General features: G+C 39.2%; 1 protein-coding gene across 12 annotated transcripts in view; it reads left to right on the forward strand.

Annotated features, from left to right (window-relative positions):
* The first annotated feature begins 3422 nt into the window (after positions 1-3422).
* Positions 3423-12765, forward strand: part of MFF (mitochondrial fission factor) — a 28970-nt gene continuing 19627 nt past the window's right edge. For 7 of the 12 annotated variants that reach the window (NM_001428903.1, NM_001428904.1, NM_001428906.1 and 4 more), the window contains exons 1-5: positions 3423-3634; positions 6702-6813; positions 7594-7769; positions 8708-8928; positions 9962-10131. In NM_001428903.1, coding sequence (NP_001415832.1) covers positions 7732-7769; positions 8708-8928; positions 9962-10131 — 429 coding nt within the window. In that variant the 5' untranslated portion in view covers positions 3423-3634; positions 6702-6813; positions 7594-7731. The remainder of the gene's footprint in view (positions 3635-6701; positions 6814-7593; positions 7770-8707; positions 8929-9961; positions 10132-12765) is intronic. The other 5 variants (NM_001428905.1, NM_001428909.1, NM_001034267.3 and 2 more) reach the window with 2 other exon arrangements.

Here is a 12765-nt window from a genome sequence, read left to right on the forward strand (position 1 = left end):
CAGATTTCTCAGGAGGCAGGTAAGGTGGTCTGGTATTCCCATCTCTTAAAGAATTTTCCAGGTTGTTGTGATCCACACAGTCGAAGGCTTTAGTGTAGTCAATGAGGCATTAGTAGATGTTTTTCTGGAATTCTCTTGCTTTTTCTATGATCCGACAGATGTTGGCAATCTGATCTCTGACTCCTGCCTTTTCTAAATCTAGCTTGTACCTCTGGAAGTTCTCGGTTCACAGACTATTGAAGCCTAGCTTGAAGGATTTTGAGCATTACCTTGCTAGCACGTGAAATGAGTGCAACTGTGTGGTAGTTTGAACATTCTTTGGCATTACCTTTCTTTGGGACTTGAATGAAAACTGACCTTTTCCAATCCTGTGGCCACTGCTGAGTTTTCCAAATTTGCTGGCATACTGAGTGCAGCACTTTCACAGTATCATCTTTTAGGATTTGAAATAGCTTAGCTGGAATTCCATCACCTCCACTGGCTTTGTTCATAGTGGTGCTTCTTAAGGCCCATTTGACTTTGCACTCCAGGACGTCTGACTCTAGGTGACTAATCACACCATTGTGGATATTCAGGTCATTAAGATCTTTTCTGTATAGTTCTTCTGTGTATTCTTGCCACCTCTTCTTAATCTCTTCTGCTTCTGTTAGGTCCATACTGTTTCTGTCCTTTATTGTGCCCATCTTTGCATGAAATATCCCTTGATATCTCTAATTTTCTTGAAGAGATCTCTAGTCTTTCCCATTCTATTGTTTCCCCCTATTTCTTTGCATGTTCACTTAGGAAGGCTTTCTTATTTCCTCACTATTCTTTGGAACTCCGCGTTCAGATGGGCATATCTTTCCTTTTCTCCTTTGCCTTTTGCTTCTCTTCTTTTCTCAGCTATTTGCAAGGCCTCCTCAGACCAGGCTCAATTTAACCATTCAGAGAAATACTACCCTCTCTAGGTTTTTGGAGACTTTGAGGTGTTTCTAAAAATGATAACACTGCTCAAAACCTTTTTAGAACTATTGCTTTGGAATTATCCTTAACTGCAATTTATCGGTCAAATAAGGAAATACATCTCATTACTTTATACCCAAGACCTACAACATGCTCAATATGGTTGCTCCATGAAAGCAGTGAGATGAGTAAGATATAGACCTTGGTCTCAAACATGGAACTTATCATCTGGTACGATAAAATAAAGCAAATACATAGATAATTATAATATGCAACAGAATGTGACAAATACTGTAAGAGTCAATAGACAATGGTTCATAAGTTGGAGGCCTCATAAAATCACAAAAGTGGATTTTTTAGGTGGTCTTTCAAGGTTAGTTAGAATTTCAAGAAACAGAAGTTGATCAGAGGCAGGATGGCATTATAGGTGGCAGAAATAGATAAAGGTAAGTATCAATAGTTAGAAAAGCATGAACTAATCTCAGAGAACAATCAATGATCAAGACCATATAGATATATATCATTCACACTTGTAGTAAATGGAGTGGCATGGCAGGAGGTGAGGGCCATATTAGAGTTTAGAACACCATGGAGAACTTGTACATCATTGGTTGGTATTAGAGACCCACTGAAGACTTTGAGTCAAAGAGTAGAATGATCATACAGATGGTAACATGGAAGATTCAATATTTCAGAATCACAATCTTCATTTGAAACTTATTTCAGTTTCCTTAGTGGGGAATGGACAGGAGTATGAACCAAATTGTAAGTACTAAAAAGTAGAAAGATAGTAGTGGAGCAGCAAGACCCTCATTTCTAAAGGTTTTGGTCATAGCTTATTTAGCTTGGCCTCTAAATTCCCCCAAAAGGTTGGCCTGGAATAGATGATCATTCCTAAGATCATCTGCACTTAAAGGATGATTTGTCAGTATTAAAAATGGGCCCAAGAAGGAAATTCTCAGAGGACTTCCTAAGTTGTTTTAAAGAATGGTAACATCTCTAGATGTTACCAACATTCAACATTCAGAAAACTAAGATCATGGCATCCCGTCCCATCACTTCATGACAAATAGATGGGGAAACAGTAGAAACAGTAGCAGACTTTATCTTGGGGGGCTTCAAAATCACTGCCGATGGTGACTGCAGTCATGAAATTAAAAAACGCTTGCTCCTTGGAAGAAAAGCTATGAACAACCTGGACAGCATATTAAAAAGCAGAGACATTACTTTGCCAATGAAGGTCTGTCTAGTCAAAGCTATGGTTTTCCCAGTAGTCATGTATGGATGTGAGAGTTGGACATCTCTCATAAAGAAAGCTGAGCTCCGAAGAATTGATGCTTTTGAACTGTGATGTTGGGGAAGACTCTTGCGAGTCCCTTGGACTGCAAGGAGAGCCAACCAGTCCATCCTAAAGAAAATCAGTCCTGAATATTCATTGGAATGAATATATGAATGGATGGTGAAGCTGAAACTCCAATACTTGGGCCACCTGATATGAGGAACTGACTCATTTGAAAAGACCCTGATGCTGGAAAGATTGAAGGCAGGAAGACAAGGGAACCACAGAGGATGAGATGGTTGGATGGCATCACCAACTTGATGGACATGAGTTTGAGCAAACTCTGGGAGTTGGTGATAGACAGGGAAGGCTGGCATGCTGCAGTCCATGGGGTCGAAAAGAGTCGGACACAACTGAGTGACTGAACTGGACTGAACATCTCTAGAGTATCTTTAGGTTCTAGAGAAGTACATACTCATGCGTATGTCTTTAGCTGTTAACATCGAAGAATACAAATGTATTCCTTGAATTGGCTTCAGTCCGCCCAGTGTTGACTAACAAGGTATTGACTTTCTCCTAGAAAGTTAGTGGTTATGTGGTTGTCTGCCTGCAGTGCAGGAGACCCCGTTGGATTCCTGGGTGGGGAAGATCCCCTGGAGAAGGAAACGGCAGCCCACTCCAGTATTCTTGCCTGAAAAATCCCATGGATGGAGGAGCCTGGCGGGCTACACAATCCATGGGGTCCCAAAGAGTCGGACACGACTGAGCGACTTCACTTTCACTTTAAATGGTTAGACAGCAAACAGTTCTTGGAAACTAAACAGGGTTTCTAACTACTGTGAAACCTAACTTCTTTTCCGAGATCCTTACCTTTAAGGGTTAGTAAAGCAGGTCAGGGTAGGGATCACTGTTAAGGAAGACACAGAGGGCTTGAAAAATCGTCAAAATTGGAGTATAGTGTTTAAGAACCACTTGCAGAGCGGGCGAAATATGCAGATTATTAGGCCTCACACCAGTTCTGATTTTGATGCGGACAGTCCTGAAAACTAATTATTTAACTAGCTACCGAAGGTTTACCTTTTAAACACGAGATGCGGTGGGCCGCACTTTGCCCACAACAAAGATGTCGCGGAACCGCCGTCGTACAGCCGCGCTCCTCTACGTGGGTCTTACGTCCGCTCTTCCTCGCGTCACATGACCACGAACCTGTCTCAACTACAGCTCCCGGAAGGGACCAGTCCCGGGCGTTCTCGCGTCTCTTTTTCTCTCCCCGCCCGCTGCGGGCGTCTCCGGCCGGTGATTTGCCCGGGCGCCTCCGTGCGCTCGGCCAACGGCCTCTGAGACCGCCCACCCGAGCACCCCGGGAGCCGGCGGGCGGCGGCCCTCGCCGGGGACCCTCCAGCGGGCCCAGGGGTGAGTGCTGACGTCTTCCCGACCCGGGATCCGCGGCCCGAGCCGGATGCGGGGCCTAGCGCTGTGGCCGGTATCCTCCGGCTATGGAGCGACCGGCTGGGCCGGTCCATGGTGCGGTCTTGGCCTTCCCCAGGGGCCTCCCCGCTTCAACCCTGACCTTTCCTCCTTCTCGGGGCGTTGCTCCCCCCTTTAGTGTCTGAGGAAAGCACGGGAGAGCAGCGCACCCTGCTGCAATCGTTCTGGGGCTAACCTTGCCCGCTTTAGTTCTGTGCCTTCGTTAGGTCGAAAAATTGAGTTTTCCACGTAGAAGATAGTTTCTGGCGTGGGAAACCCTAAGGGCGACCTGAGCTTCAAGCGAGGCTTGAGTGGTAGTCTCCTGTCATGTTCCCAGCCAAGGTCCTGGTACCTTCCCGTATGACCTTGAACCCGACACCTGTCTCTTTGAAAGTCGTTTTTGGTTTGTTTTTCTTTTACTTTGTGTGTGTGGGGAGGCGGGACGTGTTGGAGAAGAGGCCCCTGGTCGCGCCGATCAGGAAGCATCCTTGCTGCAGGTGTGGATGTCGGGAGATGCTCCAGGGTTTCCTTCCAGGAGCTGGAAACTGGAGAAAGCTCGGATTCCCCTTATGTCAGCGTGTGACCTTCTTCGTCTGCAGGACGAGTTCCCCTTCTGCGGTAGAAGAAAACCACGGGCTGCCTCTTACTAGGGGCATTCTCGAGGGACGAGAACCCTTTCAAAAGTGGTGGCGTCTTTTAGTTGCAGAAGATAAAAAGCCTTAGCGCCTTTGTTTCAAATGTAGAACCAGTTGTATACAGGCCTCTCACCCCAGAGAGGGACTTTAACTGAAGGATCTTAAGTGTTTTCTCTCCCTAGATGGAAAAAACATTTCTTTCGGTGTTGATTACATCACCTAATGAGATCCCAAAGGAAAAACCCTTAGGAAAATAGATTCGGAGAGAATTAGAACGATTTTGTTGTACCTTGGAGTCTCTGCCCGTGTAATTAAATTGTGTGTAGGACCTGCTATCTTTTTCTTTTTGGTTGCAAGCACTTGTGAGTTGGTTTTGCTCTTTAGTTTTTTTTCCCAAAGGAAATTGTGTTTTCTATCCCTTCCTGTCTGATAGGGCTACCGCATTTTATGATTACAAAGTTTAGTGGTTACTGTCTTCCTTTTGGTGTTGAAACTTGTTTCCTGTGGATTGATAGCCTTATTTTAAAATTCGTTAACTCGTATTTTTCCAACTTTTCAGTGACTTTTCTTTAAAAATAAAAATGAATCCTGGGTTACTACGCTGTGATTTTCTTATACACCCATTATTTAAATGTGAAAGTCAGTCATGTCCAATTCTTTGCGACCCCATGGACTATACAGTCCATGGAATTGTCCAGGCCAGAATACTGGAGTGGGTAGCCTTTCCCTTCGCCAGGGGATCTTCCCAACCCAGGAATCGAACCCAGGTCTCCCACATTGCAGACGTATTCTTTTTAAGTATAGTTGCTTGAAAAGAGAACTGAAATAGGGTGATCAGTATAAAAGCCTTGAACTAGGTCCACACAATAAGTGACAAACAACCTGGCTTTTTTTTTTTTTTTTTTTTGGTATTTGGGGAATTATAGAAATCTTTCTAACCACAATCAATTTGACCCAAGTTCTTTCTGTGACTTCCTGGGCTGTGTCTTTCGATCCCAGCATTCTAATACAGAAAATGAGAACATAAAGCTTGATTCATTATGTGCCCAAGTTGGGGACACTTTCTGTCACAGGATACTGGATGTGACTTGATTCTAGGTGGTTTGCGGGTGAGGGTTTTTTTTAAGAGTTACGTTTTACCTGTTTTTGTATGTGTACATTAAAGGATTTTGTCTCTTTAGTTATATCACAGAGACTCATGTACCTAGTAGATTGTAAGTGACAAAACTGGAGTTAATGTCTTAACTCCAGATGAGAAGTTTATTTTCTTTTTTGCCAAAAGATACTACCAAAAATGTCATAGTCTAATGAGAGAGAGAGAGAGGGGAAAAAATGAGATTTTGATCAAATTTGCTTAAGCAGAAAAGCCAGTAATTAAAACAGTACAATGTTAAATCTTAGTAGGAAAGTTTAATCTACCTTGTAAGTAGCTAAGATTGGCTACAGGAGAATTTGGCTTTTTCTAGAAGTTGTCTTTTCAGTGTCCATCTTTGGTGATTTAAATCCATGATACTTTACAAACTCAGAAAGTCTTGTAAACAAAGATGTTGCTGTAGAATGAAATGTTGAGACCCATGTTATGTAGTAGTGGAAAGTTAATATGAAGGCTGAAATGTAGTGAATGGAGTGAAGAGAACAGCACATTTTGGGGAGATACTGTTCTAGCAATTTGCATCCCTTGTTTATTATTATAAAATTTCAGTTCATAATGTCTTAAGGCTGTACTCCTTTTGAAGTGTCTCTTTCAGTGTTATTTCCAAATACAAGCTTTTACTGTGCTTCAGGTACATGTAAGTATAAGAAGGCTATCTCATTTCTTATTTAGAATGATGCACAGAAATTGATAAGAGGTTACCTCTGGGGACCTGAGTTGTTATATAGCATGGGATCAGTGGGACACTTTATTGTTCTGTATGTTCTTGTGTACTTTGTACCGTGTGCATGTGTTACTGGTTCAAATTAAATACTGAATTAAAGTTATGAATGAAATTAAATACTGAATGAAAGTAGCTGGATGAAAATTTCGCCAGTGCATTTGTTTCTCCTTAATTTGTGTGTGTATATATACACTTACATATACACCTAAGTATTAAGATTCTGTTAAACATATGTATATTTTGTCAGCTAAGTTTTTCTAATTCAAATCAGAAACAGTAGTCTTTTATCTTGTATTAACTAGTGAATGGTTGTAGGGTTCTGTCTCCAGGCCTAAAATTGGTGGTAAGTTTGTTCATTTTTTCTTTATTTATTTTAGTGGTTTTTTTAATGTAAGGCTATGCATCTTTAGTGGCTTTCATCATGCAGAGGATTTCCAGCAATGAATCTCTGATGTCAGTATCATCTAGTTTTTCAGTCAGCTCCTGTTTTTTCTCCCCCAGGGACAAAAGTGGCTCTAAATCCAGCACGTGCATACTGAGGCAAGTTAATGGATTTAATATGAAGCACAGAAGCAGATAATGCCAAACAGCAAGCAGTAATTGGTACACATTTGTGAGTAAAAATTATCTCTTTTGGGTCTGTTGTGTTAGTCTTTAAACCATCTGCATGCCAGATCCTTAAAATTCACACGTTTTGGTAAAGAATAAAAGGTGCAAGTTAGCAGTCATAATTAACCAATTGTCAGGGTGTAGCCCCTTAACCAGCCTCTAAGATCTCTCCAAAGCATGTCAGTGACGTGGAGTTTGAGATGTGTGATATGTCTCTGACATGGAGTTTAGGAAATGTCCCCACTGTGACTTAAATTTATACTCCTTGATTTTTTTATTGTCTTTAATTTTTATTTACCTTGACTTAAGTATAATATCTTTCACTGAAAACTTAGTGTAATTTAGTTTTCAAAGTTATTTGCTTTTAAAGAAATCATTACTTATACATCAAATATTAAGTTACTGCAAATACATTTTTCTGCCTTTTACATTATCTTTGTGATTTCTTCATTTGTACTCAGTCTAAAAAAGAAAAGGATCCCCCCCTTCAGAATATAATACTTAAGAGGAATTTTGTGACAAAATGTTTTCTTCTAATCTGACTTCACATTTGTATATATGTTTGTTTAACTTTTCTTGACCCTGTTTGCAAAATCATAGTATAGTGAGTATGCTTAAAATGGCCCTTGTGATTTTTGAGGTAAAGAACTCTTTTTATGAGAGATTTGAACATTGGTTTTGGTTGAAATCCAAAAATAATTTTAAGTAGATATTTACTTTGATTCGTAGTTTTCATATGAAATGAATTGTTGAAATACTGATTTTTATTCTTTCTTTTTTACAGCTGGAAAAGCAGTGTCCGTGTTGTTATGTACACCTCCAAAAAAGTTCAGATCTGTAGGGGAATTGTTGTGTAAAGTAAACAACTCCAGGGTAGCAGTATTTTAATAGCTTTTATAGACGTGTATTTACTGTATTAAAAATGAGTAAAAGAACAAGCAATGACACATCACTAGGAAGGTCAGTGACATTTTATTCAGTTGAGCTGGTATTATAGGCTTGAGACATAGTGGCTTTAAAGCTGATTGCCCACAGGCTAATCATCTTTTACATCGTGATCAATATTTTTTTTATCTCGGGCAACTTCCTTTCTGCTGCTTTTCCTTGGAGCATGGATGCTTCTCTAATTTAGAAGATTTTGCAGTGCATATGTTTTGCCTTTCCCTTTGAAGGCATGTCATGTTTTTTTAAATATACATGCAAATGTATTCAGTACAAATGATGAATAGTGTGAACCTTTCACACTATGGTCCCTCAAAATGAATGCATACATTAAGGCTTTATTAATGTATATTCTTTATTTGATTTTCGAAATTTCATCTCAGTCATCAGGTATACATTCAGTAAGAGACGTTTTAATTTGTATTTTGTGAAACTCAGGGGGGTTGCTTCTTTTTTAGTAAATTGAGAATTAACATTATTTACCTTCTGAATCTGATTTTCATCATTAAAAAGTTTTATTTTTTCCATGCATGATAGCAGTTTCTAATTTCATTTTTATAAAGTCCTAGCAGCTTCCCTTCAAATAATTCACTAGGAAATTTCTATTTGAGTTTTATTTTCGGCGGTTTTTAGTTATAAGCAGCATGCCTATCTGTTTATGCAGTGAGGAGGAGGAGAGTGTATCTGTGTGCATATTCATGTTGTAGTTATACACAAATTTTAAAAATCTGCTCCTAAGTAATAAACTCAAGGTGCAACTTCAACTAAGTGGGAAGGTATTATGTTGAGAAAAGCGTTTTCTTCAGTCTTGCATTTTTCCTTTGTATGTGTTCAGTACTCACAAACGAGAAGTCTTCTTGTGCTCTTTCTAAAGGTATTGTCTTCTAACTTCACTGCATAGAGAAGACGAGCATTTTAGCACTCACTCACCCCGTCTGTAAATTTTTTGCCCGCAGAGTGAGTGGGGCGGCCTTTCCTTCTCCCACTGCTGCTGAGATGGCGGAAATTAGTCGAATTCAGTATGAAATGGAATACACCGAAGGTATTAGTCAGCGAATGAGGGTCCCAGAAAAATTAAAGGTAGCGCCACCAAATGCTGACCTGGAACAAGGATTTCAAGAAGGAGTTTCAAACGCTAGTGTGATTATGCAAGTTCCAGAGAGAATTGTGGTAGCAGGTATTTTATATTTGTTTATAAAGTTGTCTGATAAACCTTTATATTACATGTTTTTATGAAAACTTTTGGAACTTTTCAAAATATTTAGAAAAAGGATTGGGGCCCACTCCAGTATTGTTGCCTGGAAAATTCCGTGGACAGAGGACCCTGATGGGCTGTAGTCCATGGAGTTGCAAAGAGTTGGATACAACTAAGCGACTGAGCACACAGGAAAGGGGTTGAGAAATGCAACTTTACATTTTCTTCAAAAAGTTTATTAATTACCATAGTCTGAAATTTCAAATAGTATTTGTTAATAGTTCAAATAATTATTGAAGTATTATTTACGTACATAAAATGTGTGTAATTTTAAAGTGGATAGCCTGATGATTTTTGACAAAAGTATACTCCTATGTAACTCTACCACAGTCCAGATATAGAACATTTCATTATCCCACCCTGAACAGTTTTTTATTCAGTTCTTACCCCTCAATTTCTGGCAACCATGATCTCCTTTTTATAACCAGAGATCAGATTTATCTTTCCCAGAATTTTGTATGAATAGAATGATAACACTATATTATATACTCTTGGGTCTGGCTTCTTTTGCTTAGTGTTAGGTTTTTGAGAGTCTTCAATATTATTGCTTATATTGATTGTTCTTCCATTTTATTTCTAATACTGTGGATATACCACAATTAGTTTATATGTTTATATATTCACTTGTTGGTGAACATTTGAGTTGTTCCTTTTTTAGTGCTATTAAGAATAAAGCTGCTATGAAGACACGTGTTTTCATATCTCTTAGGAATGAGTTGCTAGATCACATTATATTATGAACAGCTGTCAAACTATTTTTGAAATTGGTTGTACCCTGCTATGTTCCCATCAGTGACATATGAGTGCTCCATTTGCTCCGCATCCTTGCCAGCACTTTGTATTGTTAGCCTTTTTAATTTTAGCTATTCCTGGTGGGTGTGTAGTGGCAAATACATTTGAATAAAACCAGTATCTTTTTAAAAACCTCCCTCCTCTTTATTGTTTTTACTCTCAGGAAATAATGAAGACATTCCATTTTCAAGACCAGCAGATCTTGACCTTATACAGTCAACTCCCTTTAAGCCTCTGGCTCTAAAAACACCACCTCGTGTGCTTACGCTGAGTGAAAGACCACTAGATTTTCTGGATTTAGAAAGACCTGCTCCAACCCCTCAAAATGAAGAAGTAAGTACTAGAGTTTTAACAGTATCTGAATTTGAAATAACATAGACAACAGCAAAAGTGAAAGAGGCATCTGCTGCTGAATCACTTCAGTCGTGTCCGACTCTGCAACGCCATAGATGGCAGCCCACTAGGCCACTCTGTCCCTGAAATTCTTCAGGCAAGAGTACTGGAGTGGGTTGCCATTTCCTTCTCCAATGCACGAAAGTGAAAAGTGAAAGTGAAGTTGCTCAGTCATGCCCGACTCTTAGCGACCCCATAGACTGCAGCCTACCAGGCTCCTCTATCCATGGGATTTTTCCAGGCAAGAGTACCAGAGTGGGGTGCCATTGCCTTCTCCAGAAAGAGGCATCAAGAGCCTATAAATCATGTCATTAGCAATATGTAATAATATCCTTCTGCATGAACCATTGATTGCTATAAATTCTGGTTTATAAATACTCAAAATATGATACTGTGCTTTTTTTTTTATTTAAATATCATATTTCAGGAAAATGACAATTTTGTGGAAGGCATTAACATTCATTGGGTCTTGAAGGAAGAGCTTTTATGGGTAGGAGTCACTTTAAGCAATACAGAAAATTTGGGGAATTTTAGCATGGGAAAAAATTAACGCATCACTTTGTTATAAGAGCTGTCTGGCAGTTGGCGAAAGCTCTTTTTATCCCCTTGACACTACCTATTCTCTTGCTTGCTCCGAAGTTTCTACTGAGTTAGTTACCGTGTTATGTAAGGTTACTAGCCCTTTTGATCTCAGTATGGCAGTGTATGGACTTACTAAGATGTTAGTAGCGAAGTTCAGATTTTGCCTTTGCTGTTGATTTAGGGCCAGTCTTGTAAAACTCCTTTGCTGTGATTTCTGTAGTTGCCATTTTTTCATTAAAATTCCTAAATTCTTATGTTGTCATGATTCTAATAAAAGACAATATGCAAAGATAAGTTTTTATTGGTAATGAAACTGCCTTTGTCTTTCATCTTTTATATAGTCCTTCCTAAGAGGGTAAATCATGCACATAATCTACAGGAGTGCAGTTTCCCAGTACTAGGTATAGCCTTTTCCTAGGCTGGAAGTTTGTGCTGAGGTGACTCAGATAATACAGGTGCCAGTTTAGACATTCCACATATTTGCTTGATGAAAAGTACTGACTTTGAATCTTCACATGATGAAAAGGCACTGAGGTAAATGCAGCAGGACTATATTTAACAGACATCTTTTAAGCTTTTGGGTAAGACAGGACAGTGAGACACACTTCCTTCACAGTGGTCTGAGTGAGGGAAGGACCTCTACGGCTGTGAATAGTACTGTCTTGGAATGAGGATTCTGCCAGAAGAGAAACCCTCCCTTTGATATTCATTTAGTTTTATTTGCCTTCCTAGCTTCATGATCCCACTGTTTTAGACACTGCTTGGTGTGGATAACCAGCCTGAAAACAAGCTGAGCATTGTCGTGAATGACTATTTTATATTAAAATAATATTTTATTTTAAAATAAATAAGTGGCACTTATGTTTTTGTAAATCACTCCCTTTTTTCTGAATGATAAAGGATGAGTGATAGAAAATTTTTTACCAAGATTTCCCTCAGTAGACCTAGATTCTAAGCCTGTGTGGGGTTTACTCCTGCAATAATTATGATATTTAGTCAAATGTGATAAATGTCCAAAGTGTATAGCACTGAAGCGAAAAACTGAGCCTGAGAATGTCTTAATTTTGAGGGCCTACTTTGCTGCTTACTAACCACATAACTTTCATCTAGTTGTTTAACTGTTCCAAAGCAAGGCTCATCTCTAAAATAAAGAAGAGAATAATGCCAAGTACATAAGATTATTGAGAGAATTCGGTGTAATAATATGTATAGTATGTTTAGCACATGGTTCTAATTGATGTTAAAAGATCAGTAGGTACAAATATCACTGTTATGAAAGTTAGCATCTTCTGGCAGAAAATATGGAAATAAGTGTCTTATCAACAGATGAATGGATAAATAAAACGTGAGATACACACAGAGACACACACAAATACAGTGGAACACTACTCAACCATAAAACATGAAATTTTGCCATTTACAACAGCATGGATGGACTTGAAGGATATTACGCTAAACGAAATAAGTCAGAGAAGGACAAATACTATATGATATTACTTATACGTGGAATCTGAAACACGCAACAAGCGAGTGACCGTAACAGAAAAGAAGCAGACACAGATATGGAGAACCAACTAGCAGTTATTAGTGGAGGGGTCGGCATTAAGAATTGGGGAGTCGGGGGTACAAACTATTGGGTGTAAGACAGGCTACCAGGATGTGTTGTACAACATGGAATATAGGCGGCATTCTGTAATAACTATAAATAGAGTGTAACTTTTAAAAATTATATGAAATAAAACGGACCATTATAGGGGAAAATATTAAGGCATCTGAGCAGATTCTTGAGGGAGAGATAAGATCTGAATAAATCTGCAGAACCAGTAAACAAAGACCTCATGGACATTGATTTGTCCAAGATTAGTTTTTATATATAAATGCCTTCGAGTAATTTTGACTTTTGGTTTAACTGTAAAGAACTCTTGCAGTAGGCTCCAAGCCAACTCCTTTTCTGTTTGGTTTTTTTTTTTCTTTTGTTCAGATGGGTAAGTG

Source organism: Bos taurus, chromosome 2 (assembly GCF_002263795.3).
Source record: "Bos taurus isolate L1 Dominette 01449 registration number 42190680 breed Hereford chromosome 2, ARS-UCD2.0, whole genome shotgun sequence".
In the NCBI taxonomy this organism is placed as follows: Eukaryota; Metazoa; Chordata; class Mammalia; order Artiodactyla; family Bovidae; genus Bos; species Bos taurus.